A 15,637-nucleotide genomic window follows, 5' to 3' on the forward strand; every position below is an offset into this window, starting at 1 on the left:
CCACCACCACATAGTTATACAGACACAAACCACCCCCACACAGTCACGCCACCATCCCCACCCTCCCACCCACCCCCCCATACACACCCTGCATTCACACACACCCCCCCCCCCCCCCCCCCCGCTGTCACACACATGTACCCCCCGCTCTCACACGCACGCACGCGCATGCACACGCACCCTCAGGCCCACACCCACAAGACCCACGCGGACACCCTCACATGGCGCTCCCATGCACGTGCGCACACACGTCTATATACACAATCCAACCCGCCCAACACACCCACGCACGCACACAAACCAACCCCACACAGCCACACCACCATCCCCACCCACACTCCCCCCAACGTACCCCCACACCTCCCCCCATACACACATACCCCGCATTCACACACACACACACCCCACCCCCACACATAGCCCCACTCATTCACACATACCCCCACTCTCTCTCTCTCACACACACACACACACACACATCTTTTTATTAGGTAAGGGTATTGAAGGATATGGAACAAGGAGGTAAATGGAACTAAGATACAGATCAGCTATGATCTTATGAAATAGTGACTCGAGAGACTAAATAAGCCACTTTTGTTCCTTTGCTTGTATTTTGTTTGTACTGATAATTTGCCAATCAAAAATGACCAGAATTTTTAAAAAGTTAAAGATACGAAGATTTTGGTCAATAAATCTTTTAACTTACACTCAAAATATTAAGTAAATATCTTTGGTAATGTAAATTAACATAATTCAATTTCTGTTTTTTAGGCGATTTTGGAGAATCATCTTCCATCAGAGATAGTTAGCAAAATCAACCTCGTCGATTTAGCAGGCAGGTGAGTCTTTGGGTATTTTGTTCTTTTTAAGATATTACTAATCTCTAATAGTGCACTCCTTTTAGTCTGCAATCTTCTGATTGGTTAATGGGTTGATTTGGTGGGTGCTGCCTAATGCACAGAGGACTGGAGTGCTTGTGGCTACCAAGGTGGTGTCCAAAACCAGGGGTCAAAGTCTAACAACAGATTTGAGAAATTTCTTCACCCAGAGAGTGGTCAACCTATGGATTCACCACTACCACAGTAAGTAAGGGCCAAAATATTAAATGCCTTCAAGAAGGAGGTATAGCATTTGAGGTGAAGGGGATCAAAGGATATGGGGGGAAGGTGGGATTAGGCTATTGAGTTGGATGATCGGCCATGAGCATAACAAATGGTAGAGCAGGCATGAAGGGTCAAATGGCCTCTTCCTGCTCCTATTTTCAATGTTTCACCATCACAAACTGTTGCATAGAATATGGGGGGTGGATATTGCAGAAGAATAGCAGCTGAAGATAATCAGAGGAGAGGATGACGGGGCTTGGGGTCAGCATGGAATGGTAGGATGACATAGCAAGGATGAAAAGGAAAGAATAGCATTGGATGGATGAAATGGCATGGCGATGGGGAGGGCACATGAGGTATGGGAGAGAGGGAATAGCATCAGAGGTAATGAAACAGGAGGGTAGGAAGAGAATTAAATGGGGATGCGTGAGATGGAGGGGGTGAATGGATAAGATAGAATAAGATGGGATGGAATGTTTGGGAGGAGGTGACATGGGGTTGGTGACTTGGGAAGAATAGAATGGATGAGAGATGATGACATAGGAAGGATGAACAATTGGATTTGCAAAGGGACCAGTCCAGGAAGGTGCCCTGATACCCCCTCTGTGGAAATGTGGATGAGGATTGCATGAGAGGATGGTACGGGAAGGATGGAATGCCATGGGATGGAAATAGCATGGAAAAAATGGAATGAATGAGTTGGATTGCCTGAAAGGGAGGAGATTGCATGGGAAAGATAGGATGTCATGGGAGAGATGTAATGGGATGGCATGGGAAAAATGAAACAGATGAGGGATGTCATGGGAAGGATGGGTTTGGGATGAAAAGACATGGGATTGACTAGATGTTATCATGAGAATGGCATGAGATGAGTATAATAGTGCAGGGGTTACTGGGACTCTGTGGGTCTCTACTAGTATAATAATACTCATCAATTTGAGTCTCAGCACTAATTAACAGTCAGACAAGTGGTGACACGTGCATGAGAAAAAGCATCTGCACTAAGGTAGAATGGCAAATATTATCCTTGCCATAGAATTGCCTTGGTTTGAAAGGTTTTATTACTCCATAGGCAGCATTGCTCACGTGTCCAGGAATTATACCCAGAGATTTGCCTCAGTAATGGATGATGATGTTTCCCCTTCAGGATCATTTGGTATTATGTTACACATCAATTGCTCTGGCAACATGCACTTTCACATGTTATGGTCTGGAGCTGTGGATAATGATGGTAGAGGCTCCATCTCGTGCCTGACCAGGCAACACTTTCACTCTTCCCATTAGTGTGCATTAGAAGGATTTGCAGGTTGATGATCATAACCGTTTGACCACATTATGAACTTGAATCCAGAGTTTCTGACTCAGAGGCAGAAATATTACCCCACTCCTCCACAAAACCTTCCAGATTATTTACCAGTGTTGTAATGCAATGTAAGCTAATACTTATGTTACACGGAGAGTGTTCTAGCCACAATCATGGACATTTTTCCCAATCTAATCCAGTGGATTTTTCTGATCATTGCTCGATCATGTTCTGACCTTGTCCCCTGTGCACCAGTATCCCATCTCAAGTACCGTGTAATGCTGCTGAAATATACTGATCTGCAACAATATCAAAACACTTGTATTAATAATGTACTTCTATAGTGCCTTTAACAAAAAATGTTTTGTTATAAAGCAAAATTAGACAGTGAGCCACGTAAGGAGGTGTTAACATAGATGGTCAAAAGCTTGATCAAAGGGGTGTGTTTTTAGGTAAGTCTTAAAGGAATAAAATAAAAGGAACAGAGGAAATTTCAAGGGTTGGGGCCTAAGCAGTATTTGAATAAGCACAAACTAGTCTTTAGACATAGAAACATAGGGGGCAATTCTCCCAAAAGCACTGAATTGGTGGGAAAATTGTTCTGTTTTGTCAATTCAACCTGTCACCTGAATCTCCACACTCTGTGCATGCTGAGATCCCAGTCATGAATCTCATTAAAAACCCAAGGAGCGGGCCCTATTCACACCAGAGTTTGACAGTTTTGGAACTCCGTGCAGTGGTCCCGATCTGTCAGACTCCTGTTTGCTGGCCAGCCTGATCGCTGGCCTCACGCAGCAATTCCTGGGGCCCCTAGCCCTGACACCCATGCCCTCCCCTTCTGTCACGGAGTGCCCCGATGCACAGCCCAGTAGTGGCGATTCAGGCCCCCCCCCCACCCCCCCAGATCCCTGTACACGTGCGGTGTGTGTATAGTCCCGATTCCTTCGCCCCGCTCCCTCCCCATTCATTCCGGTGGGGCCTCCCGTTAGTTCCCTGAACTTGGGGAGCTAGTCTGAACCCTGCTGGAATGAAGGTCCTGATAATTAACTAACGTACATATTTTAAAAATGTTTTAAAAAGATTTAAGTTACTTACCTGCCTTCCCACTGGTTTCCAGCTTGGTCTGACCAGTGACTGTTCGCCAGTTCTGGGAGATGTACATGCATTTCCAGCACATGCACAAATCACTCTTCAAAGCCAGAGACCCTTGTCTCCCACCCCGACCCAACAGAAAAGTTGCAGGTTGCAAAGGGAGAATCATGACCATATTGTGGACCTTTCTCATAATTTTGCAGAGTGTGGCAACAGTTGGGAAAAACAGCATGGAATCCGTTGGTTGCTAATAGTGGGGGAGTCCATAGTTTGAGGATAAGGGGTAAAACTTTTCGATTTGAAGTGAGGAGAAATTTCTTCACCTAGAGGCTGGTGAATGTGTGGAATTCACTACCACAAAATGTAGTTGAGACCAAAACTACTTCTTGAAATCAGATATAGCTCTTGGGGCTAAAGGTATTAAGGGATATGGGAGGAAGGGGGGATCAGGACATTGAATTCAGTGATCAGCCATGATCAAGGTGAATGGCGAAGCAGGCTCAAAGAGCCAAATGCCTATTCTGCTTCTAGTTTCTATGTTTCAGAACTTCGTCTGTGTCAAGCAGAACACGACTGCTTCAAACTACCTTTGCCTCAACAACCCACAGCACAGAATAATCAATCATCAGATGCCCTCTTGGTACTTTAAGGCTTCTTCTGAGCCCTGTTCAATTACCATGGCTTCCCTTGAGCCCTCTTCACTTAAAAGTCTGCTGCCTGGAGCCCTTTCCCAATTTTTAACTTTAATTCTCTTTTAACTGAACTAGGACTTCTTCCTGTTCTGTCCCATCTCTGGATTCTTATTTTGGAACCTCTCCTTCCCCCTCTTCCTTTGCAATCTTTCCTTGTCCCCTGCTGGATCTTCTCTTCTCAATGGTACTCTGCTACCTGTCACTTGACTTGATTTTTCATGCAGTTTTTTTTCCGCTTTTTGTTCTCTTTATGACCAGTTGCTGGGCCTATCCTTTAATCATAGAATCATAGAATTCCTACAGTGCAGAAGAAGGCTCTTTGGCCCATCAAGTCTGCACTGACACCACCCCAGATCCTATCTGCACAAACTCACACATTTACCCTGCTAACCCCTCTAATCTACACATCACAGAACACTAAGTAATTTAGCATGGTCAATCAACCTAACTCGCACAGTTTTGGACGGTGGGAGGAAACCGGAACACCAGGAGGAAACCCACGCAGACACAGAGAGAATGTGCAAACTGCACAGAAGTGAGCCAAGCCAGAAATCAAACCCGGGTGCCTGGAGCTGGGTGGTAGTAGTGCTAACCACTATGCCACCGTGCCGTTCCCTCAGCCTGAAAGATAAATTGCAGAACTGTGCATGTGCAGCCCACTCCCAGCCTCCACATGCACAAAAGTCCAGGGTTTGTTAGGAATTGAAGGTCCTAAAGCTAAATATTGTTTTTATAACAAATCGTTGAATATCTCTGCTTCAACAACTCACTTAGGCAGCAGCTTCCAGGTCAGTTACCATTTGCTGTATAAAATAGTTCTTCACAATTCCACACACAACAGGCCACCCCCTCCATGTCTCTTGCTCAAAACCTTAAATTTGTGCCTCCACTCCTTGTACCATCAACTAATGGGATCAGTTTCCTTTTTCTAAATCTGACGTAATCTTGTACACCTCTATCAAATTTTCCTGCAACTTTCTTTGCTGCAAGGGAAATAACCTTCTCCCAAGTAATCTAAATCTCCCCCATTTAGAAGTAAAATACTACAGATACTGGAAATCTGAAATAGGAACAAAAACTGTTGGAAATATTCAGCAGACCTGGCAGCAATTGTGGAGAGAAACAGAGTTAATGTTTCAGGTTAAGATGACCTTTTATCAGACATTTTTGACCATTCTCATGAAAGGTCAGAGTAGGCAACAGGAGTAGGCAACGCAACTCCTTGAACTGCACTGCCATTCAATAAGATCATGGCTGATCTGATTTAACCACAGGTCCACATTTAACAACTCTCTTCTTCAAAAGGCGTGGAAGCAGAGTTCCAAAGACTCATGGCCCTCCGAGAGAAAAAAATGTTTCCTCACTTCTGACTTAAGTGGGTGATCCCGTATTTTTAACAGTGATCCCTAGATTCTCCCACAAGAAGAACCATCTTTTCCACATCCGCCCTCGCAAGACCCCTCAGGATCTTGTATGTTTCGATTAAGTCGCCTCTTCTAAACTCCAGCATACACAAGGCTAGCATGTCCAACCTTTCCTCATAGGATAACCTAAGCTAGGTATTGGTTTTTCAAACCTTCTCTGAACTGTGTTTGCATTCTTCCTTAAATAAGGTCATCTCAACTTACTATGTTTCTTATCACAGAATGCTGCCTGACTTGCATTTATTTCCAGCAGTTTAATTATAACCACTACTCCCATTTTTGGAACCATTCTGGTAAACTTTCTGCACCCTTTCACTTGTTGTGGCCTAGCCAAAGCTTCATGACTGTTTAGCATAAATTTACTACTTTAGTACTTAATACTTCTATTTATGAAGCTCAAAATCCCATAAGCTTTGCTAATTACTCCCTCAATATAATCTGCCATCTTTAAGAATCCATGCACACATATTTCACAACTCTGTGTCTTTTGCATACTGTTTAGAGATATGCCATTAAATATAGAGCCCAGTGGCCAGGGTTTGATTGCCTTTTGGGTGTGTACCACCTGAGACAACAGAGTACTGCTGCTCAACCTAACTTAGAAACACCACACAAACATGGCAGATATCCATTCTTGCAAAATCATGATTATTTTGGAATGTTGAGACCAGCATAACTAAGTATCTTCCTGTACTAGCACATATCGAACCTGGATGCAGGGAAGATCTTCTTTTAACAAACACCATTGGCTGACAGCTAATGAAGAACCCCCATTGACACGGGCCTAAAAGAAACACACCTTCAGCTGAAATGCCTCAGTTCCTAATGGATCACACTCCACACCCGACAAACTGATGTCAGCCTCGTCTTTCAGTAGTACATCTCCGAGCAAACACTGCCAACCACCACCTGGCAACTGACTCAAGTGGTGAAGCCTCAGATTTCAGCCTTCCTTGGAAATTCTGGACAATCTTCAGTCGCTTGAGGACAGGCCAGGGAGGGTGTGACCACATACTCCACAAGTGGCACATGTGAGGACAGCTCCAAATTGTGACAGTGGCTGAATTCCTGCCCTGAGAGATCCATTCCAGGTAGCGTCACAACCATTCACACTGGGCAGAATTGTCCTAGAAAGCCGACTTTGGGCAAGGAAAATGGCGTTTGACCTGTATGGTGCAGCCCTTGTACAAAAATTGAAGATGCACGAGTTTCACATCAGATTGCTGGTGAGCAGCGTCAGATTCGCCTGCCCCACCATCACCTTAGTGCTTCAAAAATCCGAGCACCCCATATTTAAAGGCTGCCCAGGGGTACCCCTCCTTTTGCTCCCTTCAGCCCTTCATTGAAGCCTGTGCCCCAGCACCTCAAAGCAACTGAGATGCTCCACAAGCACTGCAACAGCTTCAGTACATTCATCTATGAGCTCCCCTTGTAATTCTGCTTGTTGAGTGCAGGCTTTTTGAGTCCAGTTGTACATTGCGCCATTTTGACAGCACGTTTTCTTGGGAGTTAAATTTGATGTAGGGGGTATGATTCAGGCATATGTGCCTGATAATAATATGCAAATGTATTATAATGACATTCTGAGGCTGCATGGTGGGAAATGTAGTCTGCCACAGATGAGGAGAGGGAACAATCACATCCTACATCTACGCTGCAGGAGGTGCACTTTGGATATTTTTCAGTTGCACTGCCAAACACGGCTGCCACAAAGAGGAGTAGAAAATCCCGGCCACTGTGTTAAATGAAGCTATTGAGTGGATTGTTAACCTTAATGTTGAACTATAACAGCTTCCCCAGCCGTACAAACATATATCATGTACCTCAGCCAGACGAAAGAGAAAGATGAGAAGTTAAAATAAAGTAACTTATAGATTGTATATTCTTAACAGATAGCAATATGTATACAATGTTAAATAACTTGCATTTAATCATATTCAGGTGTCTAAAGAGCAGACTTGGATACTAGGAGAAATATACAATGCAGAATTTAACTTCCTTTTGTCTTTTTTAATAAAAGTAAATAATAAATAAGTCTTATTTCCTTAGTTTATATCTTTGACAAACAGGGGTACATCATGATGGTTTTCATAAGAAAATAATGTAACTCTGCCCCCTAATGACTTAGTTGTAACTTGATGCAAATACTAAAGATTTATTCACTTTAAGTTGCAAAGGAATCTATTTATTTCTCTTCAATTGATGTTTTACAGTGAAAGAGCAGATCCAAATTTCTGCAAGGATAGGATCACAGAAGGATCAAACATTAACAAATCATTGGTTACTCTGGGAATAGTAATTTCCACTTTAGGTGAGATGTTGCTACAAATCTTTAAATCTCTGGCATCAGGTTATGATAATATAATGATTTTTAAAATTAGAAATATCTCTGATTTTAAGATGATTGTAAGTATATAGTTGAAAAGAAGAAAGAGGATATTCTTGGAAGTAAAAACAAGATTCGCATTTATCGAGTAACCTTCCACATCCCAAAGCACTCCACAGTAAATTAACTACTTTTGTGGTGCATTCATTCAATGTGCTTACAGTATGGAAAGAGGCCATTTACCTGTCATACCTGAAAGAGCTGTCCAATTTCGAAAAGTAAGAAGTTTCACAACACAAGCCCACATCACAATTTCAAAAACCCAAGTTTTTCCCTCATAACCCTGAAAGTTCATCTTCTTTGTGTCCAATTGCCTTTTAAAAATTCCAGTGGAACCTGACACTACTACCCTTTATAACAGATATTTTAAATAAAACCATAGAACCCTACAGTGCAGAAGGAGGCCAATCAGCCTGTTAAATCTGCACTAACTAGCAGAAAGATCATCTTGCCCAGGCTGTGTAACCCCACACATTTACCATGGCTAATCCACCTAACCTATCTTTGGATACTAAGAGGCAATTTAGCATGACCAATTTTTCTAACCTGCACATCTTTGGACTGTGTGAAGAAATCAGAGCATCCAGAGGAAACCCATACACACGTAGGGAGAAGGTGCAAAGTCCACACAGTCACCCAAGGCCGGGAATTGAACTTGGCTCCCAGGCTCTGATTTTCATAGAAATCATAGAAACTCTACAGTGCAGAAGGAGGCTATTCGGCCGATCGAGTCTGCACTGATCACAATCCCACCCAGGCCCTACCCCTATATCTCTACATATTTATCTGCTAATTCCTCTAACCTACGCATCTCAGGACTCTAAGGGACAAGTTTTTTTTAGCATGGCCAATCAACGTAAGCCACACATCTTTGGACTGTGGGAGGAAACCAGAGCACCCAGAGGAAACCCACGCAGACACGAGGAGAATGTGCAAACTGCACACAAACAGTGGCCCAAGCTGGGAATCAAACCCTGATCCCTGGAGCTGTGAAGCAGCAGTGCTAACCACTGTGCTACCATGCCGCCCATCATTTTGATTTGATTTGATTTATTATTGTCACACGTATTTAGCATACAATGAAAAGTATTGTTTCTTACGCGCTATACAGACGAAGTATATTTTTCATGGAGAAGAAAACAAGAAAATATTACAGTTATAGCTAGGTATAGAGAAGGATCAATTTAATGCAAGGTAAATCCATTCAAAAGTTGGATGGCTCATGATTGGTGCGTGACCTCAGACTTTAGTTATCTTTTTCCCGACGGAAGAAGCTGGAAGAGAGAATGTTCGGGGTGCGTAGGGTCCTTAGTTTTGCTGGCCACTTTGCTGAGGCAGCGGGAAGTATAGCCTGAGTCAATGGATGGGAGACTGGTTTGCTTGCTAACCACTGCGCCGCTGTGCCACCCCAGGAACCTCTGGTTACTGACCCAATTGCTCGATGAAATATTTCTTCCTACTCAGTAGAAATAAAGCCTCATAACATTGAAAAGCTCTCACAACATGAATTAATTTTGAAAATGAACTTAAGAAGATTGCTGTGTGATGAATGAAAGATTGGCATCCAATGGTGGACCAGGGTGCAAGGGTCAACAAAGTCAGCAAAACATGATTTGCTGATAAATTTTAAAAAATCAGAGCTACTCTTCAAAATAGAGAAATGTTTAGCTGAAGGCGAGATATGATCATGAGTGAAAGGATTGAAATTTTATCCCCAGTGTTTAATATCAGAAGAAAGAAACACTTCCAAGAATATTTTTCTCTTAGTATTACGTCCAGAAGGCAAAAAAATTGAATAGAAAAGGTACTCCAAGTAGAAGTTATTACCATAATTTTTCAAATCTCAGTGACAGAAGAACCTGACGTGATGATGAATATTCACAATAACATGCTAGATACCAACATTCTTGTGATTGCCCATTTATTGATGACAGTGATTAGAGGTACTGTCAATCAATGCCAAATAGCAAGGAAGTGATGAGGACCTTTTTTCTACAAGTTGTTTAATTCATCAGACACATGTCAGCTTGTTTAATCCTGCACTGAGTGATTATTGCTATAGATAAGGGGTTTCCTTCTCAGAGTCCTCCATCAAATGTCAGATTTGTATATCATTATACCCATTCTTTTTCTGTTTCAGCAATCCTTGAAAAGCAGATGTTTTTTTCCTTATTCTCAGTGAACATCACTGGAATCTGGTTATCCATTTTATCACTTGTTTGTCACTTTTTAAAATTCCTTTATGAGACATGGGTGTTGCTGACAAAACAACGTTTGTTGTCTATTCCTAATTGCCCATAAAATGAACCTTGGCCAGGCTAGGCAAGGATTTTCTGCCATAAAGGAATTGGGGAACCAAGTGAGTTTTTAACAGTAATTAATGATAGTTGTCATGGTCACCATCATTGAGGCTAACTTTGTATTCCAGATTTAGTAATCAAATTTAAAATCCACCAGAAGTGGGCTTTGAACCCATGTGCGCAGGGCGTTAACCTGATTCTGTGGGTTACTAGTCCAGTAATGCCACCATCTCCCGAAAACAGCTATATCATTAGTCAGATTGCTATTTGTGGAGCTTCTCACTTGTAAATTGTTTGCCAGGTTTGTTATGTAAAACGGTAACTACAATTCAAAAGCACTTAATTGGCTATAAACCACTTAACAATATCCTGATGTTGTGAAAATTGCTGAAAATGCATGTCTCTTTCTTTCTATTTGCCTGCATTAAAAGCCATTGAGTTCCAAAGCGGACCCATGTACGATGCTTTAGATTTTCTGACAACAAAGAGGGTTGCTTATATTCAATATAAGAAAACCACAGTCGCTGAACTTGATTTTACCATTGCATGGGTGTGAAAATGTGGTAAAGTCCGGTGTGAGGCCATTAATGCGACCCATGCCCGCATCCACGAAGATGCCCACCTTACCAAGGCCCGAAAATGGCTACAATCCGATTCGTGCCCACAATCCGATTTGTTGTCCGGTGGGGGGTAGGGGTAGAGGGCAGAGGGAGGCCAGATTGTTGTCAGTAGGGGAGCGGCGGGGGCAGAGGGAGGCCGGATCACACTCTGGTGGGGGGGGGAGCGTGGGGGGTATAAGGAGGACCACTGTAACACTGCAGGCGATCAGTGGGGGTAAAGGGTCACGATTGGTCTGGGTAGTGGCGGGCGGGGGGGGGGGGGGGCGCGGGGTGGGGGGGTGGTGAATAAGGTCTGTGGGGGCCATTGCTCTCGCTTTTTGCTCCTGCTTCGCTTTATTTGCTTTTTGTGGCCCGGGAGCGATGTGACAGTGGCATATTTTTCAAAGTTTTTTTCTGACTGCCATTGCGCAGTTCAAAGTTCCGATCATTTCAGGCACGATAAACCCTGCCCACAATGCGATTCAGACCCGCGATTTTTTTTCCAAGCTAAGTGCATATGGGGGCGCCTGAGAATAGATTTTCAAGTCGGATCTGAATTGCACCCAGATTTAGCACTTAGAACGAAAATGGTAAAATCAGTCATTTCAAGTAAATACACATCAATTTGTGCATTTTTCACAATTATGCAGCACAAAATTCTCAGATGTCCAGCAGCTGCCAGAGTATAAACAGTGTGGTGAGCGAAGGAGATAATGGAAGCCATTCCAGTGCATATTCAGGGAACAGCAGACGCCAGTGTTATGTTCCTTACCGTGATTCTGTTCTCACCTGGCTTCTCAAGGACAGCCTTGGAGGAAATTCCAAAACCATCATGATTGCAAGTGAGTGTCATCGTCTTTTCAAAAAGCAGGTTAAAAAAATAAACCTTTTACTTAATTGATCTACAACAACAGCAAACATTTGTATTCTTAGTGTCAATAACATAATAAAATATCCCAAGGTGTTTCACAAGGGCATTTAACATGATATCCAAGAGCTTGGTTAAAGAGGTAGATTTTAAGGAAGAAAGAGAAGTGGAAACGTTTAGAAAAGGGATTCCAGAACTTGAGACTTAAGCAAAATTTGAATAAACACATATTATCTTACAAACTTCATAGTTTCACTATTTCACAGTGTGAAATATTTTTAATCCCATCTTTTGTGAATGAGTACACTTTCCAAACATTGCCCAAGCTATGCACTGCTACTACTTGAAGAAGCTTGGAAGGAACTGATAACGTTATTATGCTGGAAGGACGCAAAATAGTCCAGGGTAATATTCAACCCAAAATTAAGTCACCATCCCTCACAGATACTACATTGCATTACCTCACATTTTAGTTACCTTTTTTCGCCCATTCCTCCCTATTCTGCATTTTTTTTTCTTTTAAGTTTCATAGCATCTTCATCTGAGGTGGATCCTACCGTTGGGAATAGTCTGTTCCCACATCATTCTATTGCCTCTCCTAGGCATCCAGTTGTTCTGGTCCACCTTTCGGCATCCAAATATAGAACCAGCCAGCCTCAAATAATTCTGAATAAAATATAGACCATGCCACTAGGTGGAGTATGTTACCATGCAACTCCTGGGTTGAAGGAACTGGCAAAACTGCTTTTACTCTCAGGACTGTTTCTTGTCCAGGAACAGGAATTTTTTGGCGATTGTGGAATCTGTGTTCATCATAAACTCTTGTTTGGTTAACTTTAATTTCATGATGATTCCAAATCATTATCTGAATTGAAGGAGGACATGTGAGAGACTGCAGTAAACACACGCATTTAAGTAAATCTGTTACCTTTGCAAAAACTTTGCACAAACATACTATCAGAATGAAATTAATTAGCTGTATTAGTTTCTATTTCTGTATTACTGACTCCTATGACCTCTACACAAATTGTTAATTTTGATATTTTGCAATTTGTTCATCAAAAGAAGCACAAACATGTTCTGGAATGTTTTTAACTATAATTTCAAGTTTGTCATTTTCAGTTTTGTTTTGTTGTAAAAATGGAATGCACAGTTACAATGCTCAACTTATTGAGTTATATTTATTTTAAATCTCTGATACGTAACCAGTGTATTTTTGAAATATTTTACTGGATTAGTGTAACATGTTAAGTAGCAGTACATTTTTTTCTAGATTATCATCCATTGCTCAATAACTTTGAAATATTAACCAATTTGTTTGCTTTTTTTTTATTATTTTCGACATCAGTGCCTTGCATTGTGTAAAAATGCAAAATACTTCCAAGAGTGGAAGCTGCCTACTTGTGTGATAAACGGTGGTGAATTCTGCTATAATCTCAACAGATATCAATAAAATGTTTGTTTTGTTTTAAATCTGAAAATCCAGTGTTGACTAAAAGAATGAAGTGACAGAATACATGGTTTAAAACAAAATAATTTATTACACAAAAGCCAAAGAACACGAATACTGCTAACTCCGCATTGTCTTAAATAAGGTATTTCTTCCAATCCAGCAAGGGCGTCCCTTCAAAATATCTCCAACCATCCCACAATTGTAGCCTTCCATTCAACCCAGTCGTTGCAATCATCTCAAACACTGTAACCTCGGGAATAAAGTCTACTGACTCTGGTATTCTTTAATTGTGAGAGCATTGCATCTAAAACTCTCTGTCTCCTAAGCTTGGCTATCCTAAAGTTCAGCTCACTTAAGGAGTCTTTCAGTTAACAAGAGTTTTAAGAACATAAGAAATAGGAGCTCTTTATGTTGGCCTTCATTGCAAGAGATTTCGAGTTCAGGTACAGGCATGTGTTGTTGCAAGAGATTTTGAGTTCAGGTACAGGCATGTGTTGTTGCACCTATACAGGGCCTTAGTGAGGCCAGACCTAGAGTACTGTGTGCAGTTTTGGTCTCCTTTCTGAAGAAGGATGTTCTTGCTCTTAAGGGAGTGCAGCAAAGGTTTACCAGGCTGATGCTGGGCATGGCGGGACTGATGTAATGAGGAGAGATTGACTAGGTTAGGATTGTTTTTGCTGGAGTTCAGACAAATGAGGAGGGATCTCATGGATCTAACAGGTCTAGACAGGATAAATGCAGGGAGGATGTTCCTGGATGGTGGGGAATCCAGAACCAGGGGTCACAGTCTGAGGATTCAGGGTAGACTATTTAGGACAGAGGTGAGGAGACATTTCTTCACCCATAGAGTGGTGAGCCTGTGGAATTCAAAGTAGTTGTAATTCAAAGCAGGAAGTAGTTGATACCAAAACATTGAATGCATTCAAGAGGTGTCTGGATGTAGCACTTGGGCAAATGGGATCAAAGGTTATGTGGAAAAAGCAGAATTAGGCTATTGAGTTGGATGATTAGCCAAATGGCCTCCTCCTATGTTTCTTCTATGTTTCTAGCCAGCACACAGATAATTGCAACTGAATCCGGCTTGGAAAAGGTGATCTGTTCAGCAAACTCACTCCAAACTAAAACTTAAAACCCTGCTTGAGACCAGAGACGCGTTCACCATCTACTCACCCCTATAATTAACGCCTTTTTGACCTTTTTTCTTTGGTTTATCTCCCAGGCAACTTGATAATACTTGATAACTGGAACCAAGGAGCTTTACCAGAAATAATCTGCTACAGAAACATTCTTAAAGGGGGCATCATGCCTACATAAAATATAGGTGTTTTTGCAGCACAACTGTCATGGCAACCTACTTTCCCAGATCTTTTCCTTTATTTTGTGTTGAATTGCAAACAATTCATCTTGTTTGTTCTTTTATTTGTGTCTCTTCTTGATTTACAATATGATAATTGCAGCCTATGTTTTTTGACTGCAGCAATCTCACCTGCAAGCACGAGTTATAACGAAACCATCAGCACCTTAAGATATGCGGCACATGCAAAGAATATTATCAATAAACCCCGTGTGAATGAGGTGAGAGACTAGTTGTTCGCCAGGGCAGTTTTCAAGCTATGTCTTTGCTGCTCCCATTTAAAGTAACAACTCTGCCAAATTGGCTATTTTGGTGTTGAGTATTGGATTGATCCATTGAAAAAGGAAGGCACCATGCTTGTACTAGGTTAAACAAAGGGAGATTGTGACAACCTTTGAGCTGTAGAGGGGGAAGATCAGCCCTGGTTTCCAGTCCCTGGTCTCTATTCAATACCTTGTGATGGTGCATGAGAATGTGTGAGCAGTATGTCAGTTTAGGATCTGGCTCACTTATGATGCTGTTTTCACTCCAATAACTTGTTGACGCATGAAGAATGCTGTTGGCTAAAATACTAGAACTGTGACCAGCACGAAAAACAAGTTACATTAATCGTGTTTTAGCATAGTTAAATTTTCAAAGGTGCTACAGAAGTGAGTTATTGGACATATAGAACATAGAACATTACAGCGCAGAACAGGCCCTTCGGCCCACGATGTTGCGCCGACCAGTTACAAAACAATGACCCACTAACCTAAACCAATCCCTTTTCGTCCATAAACCTATCCACAGATCTCTTAAACGCCCCCAAACTAGGTGCATTTACAACTGCAGCAGGCAGGGCATTCCAATCCCTCACCACCCTCTGGGTAAAGAACCTACCCCTGACATCCGTCCTATAACTACCCCCCCTTAATTTAAAGCCATGCCACCTCGTGCTAGATTTCTCCATCAGAGGAAAAAGGCTATCACTATCCACCCTATCTAAACCTCTAATCATCTTATATGTTTCAATAAGATCCCCTCTTAGCCGCCTTCTTTCCAACGAAAACAACCCCAAATCCCT

General features: G+C 42.1%; 1 protein-coding gene across 1 annotated transcript in view; it reads left to right on the top strand.

The window, feature by feature from the left end:
• LOC145352698 (stAR-related lipid transfer protein 9-like) overlaps nucleotides 1–15,637 on the top strand; it is a 300,938-nt gene that overhangs the window by 174,194 nt on the left and 111,107 nt on the right. The window contains exons 10-13 of the mRNA XM_080202937.1: nucleotides 772–839; nucleotides 7,828–7,925; nucleotides 11,550–11,741; nucleotides 14,698–14,795. Of these exons, the coding sequence (XP_080059063.1) occupies nucleotides 772–839; nucleotides 7,828–7,925; nucleotides 11,550–11,741; nucleotides 14,698–14,795 (456 nt within the window). The remainder of the gene's footprint in view (nucleotides 1–771; nucleotides 840–7,827; nucleotides 7,926–11,549; nucleotides 11,742–14,697; nucleotides 14,796–15,637) is intronic.

This window comes from Carcharhinus amblyrhynchos, chromosome 14, assembly GCF_965287045.1.
Source record: "Carcharhinus amblyrhynchos chromosome 14, sCarAmb.v2.hapA, whole genome shotgun sequence".
NCBI classification, from domain to species: domain Eukaryota; kingdom Metazoa; phylum Chordata; class Chondrichthyes; order Carcharhiniformes; family Carcharhinidae; genus Carcharhinus; species Carcharhinus amblyrhynchos.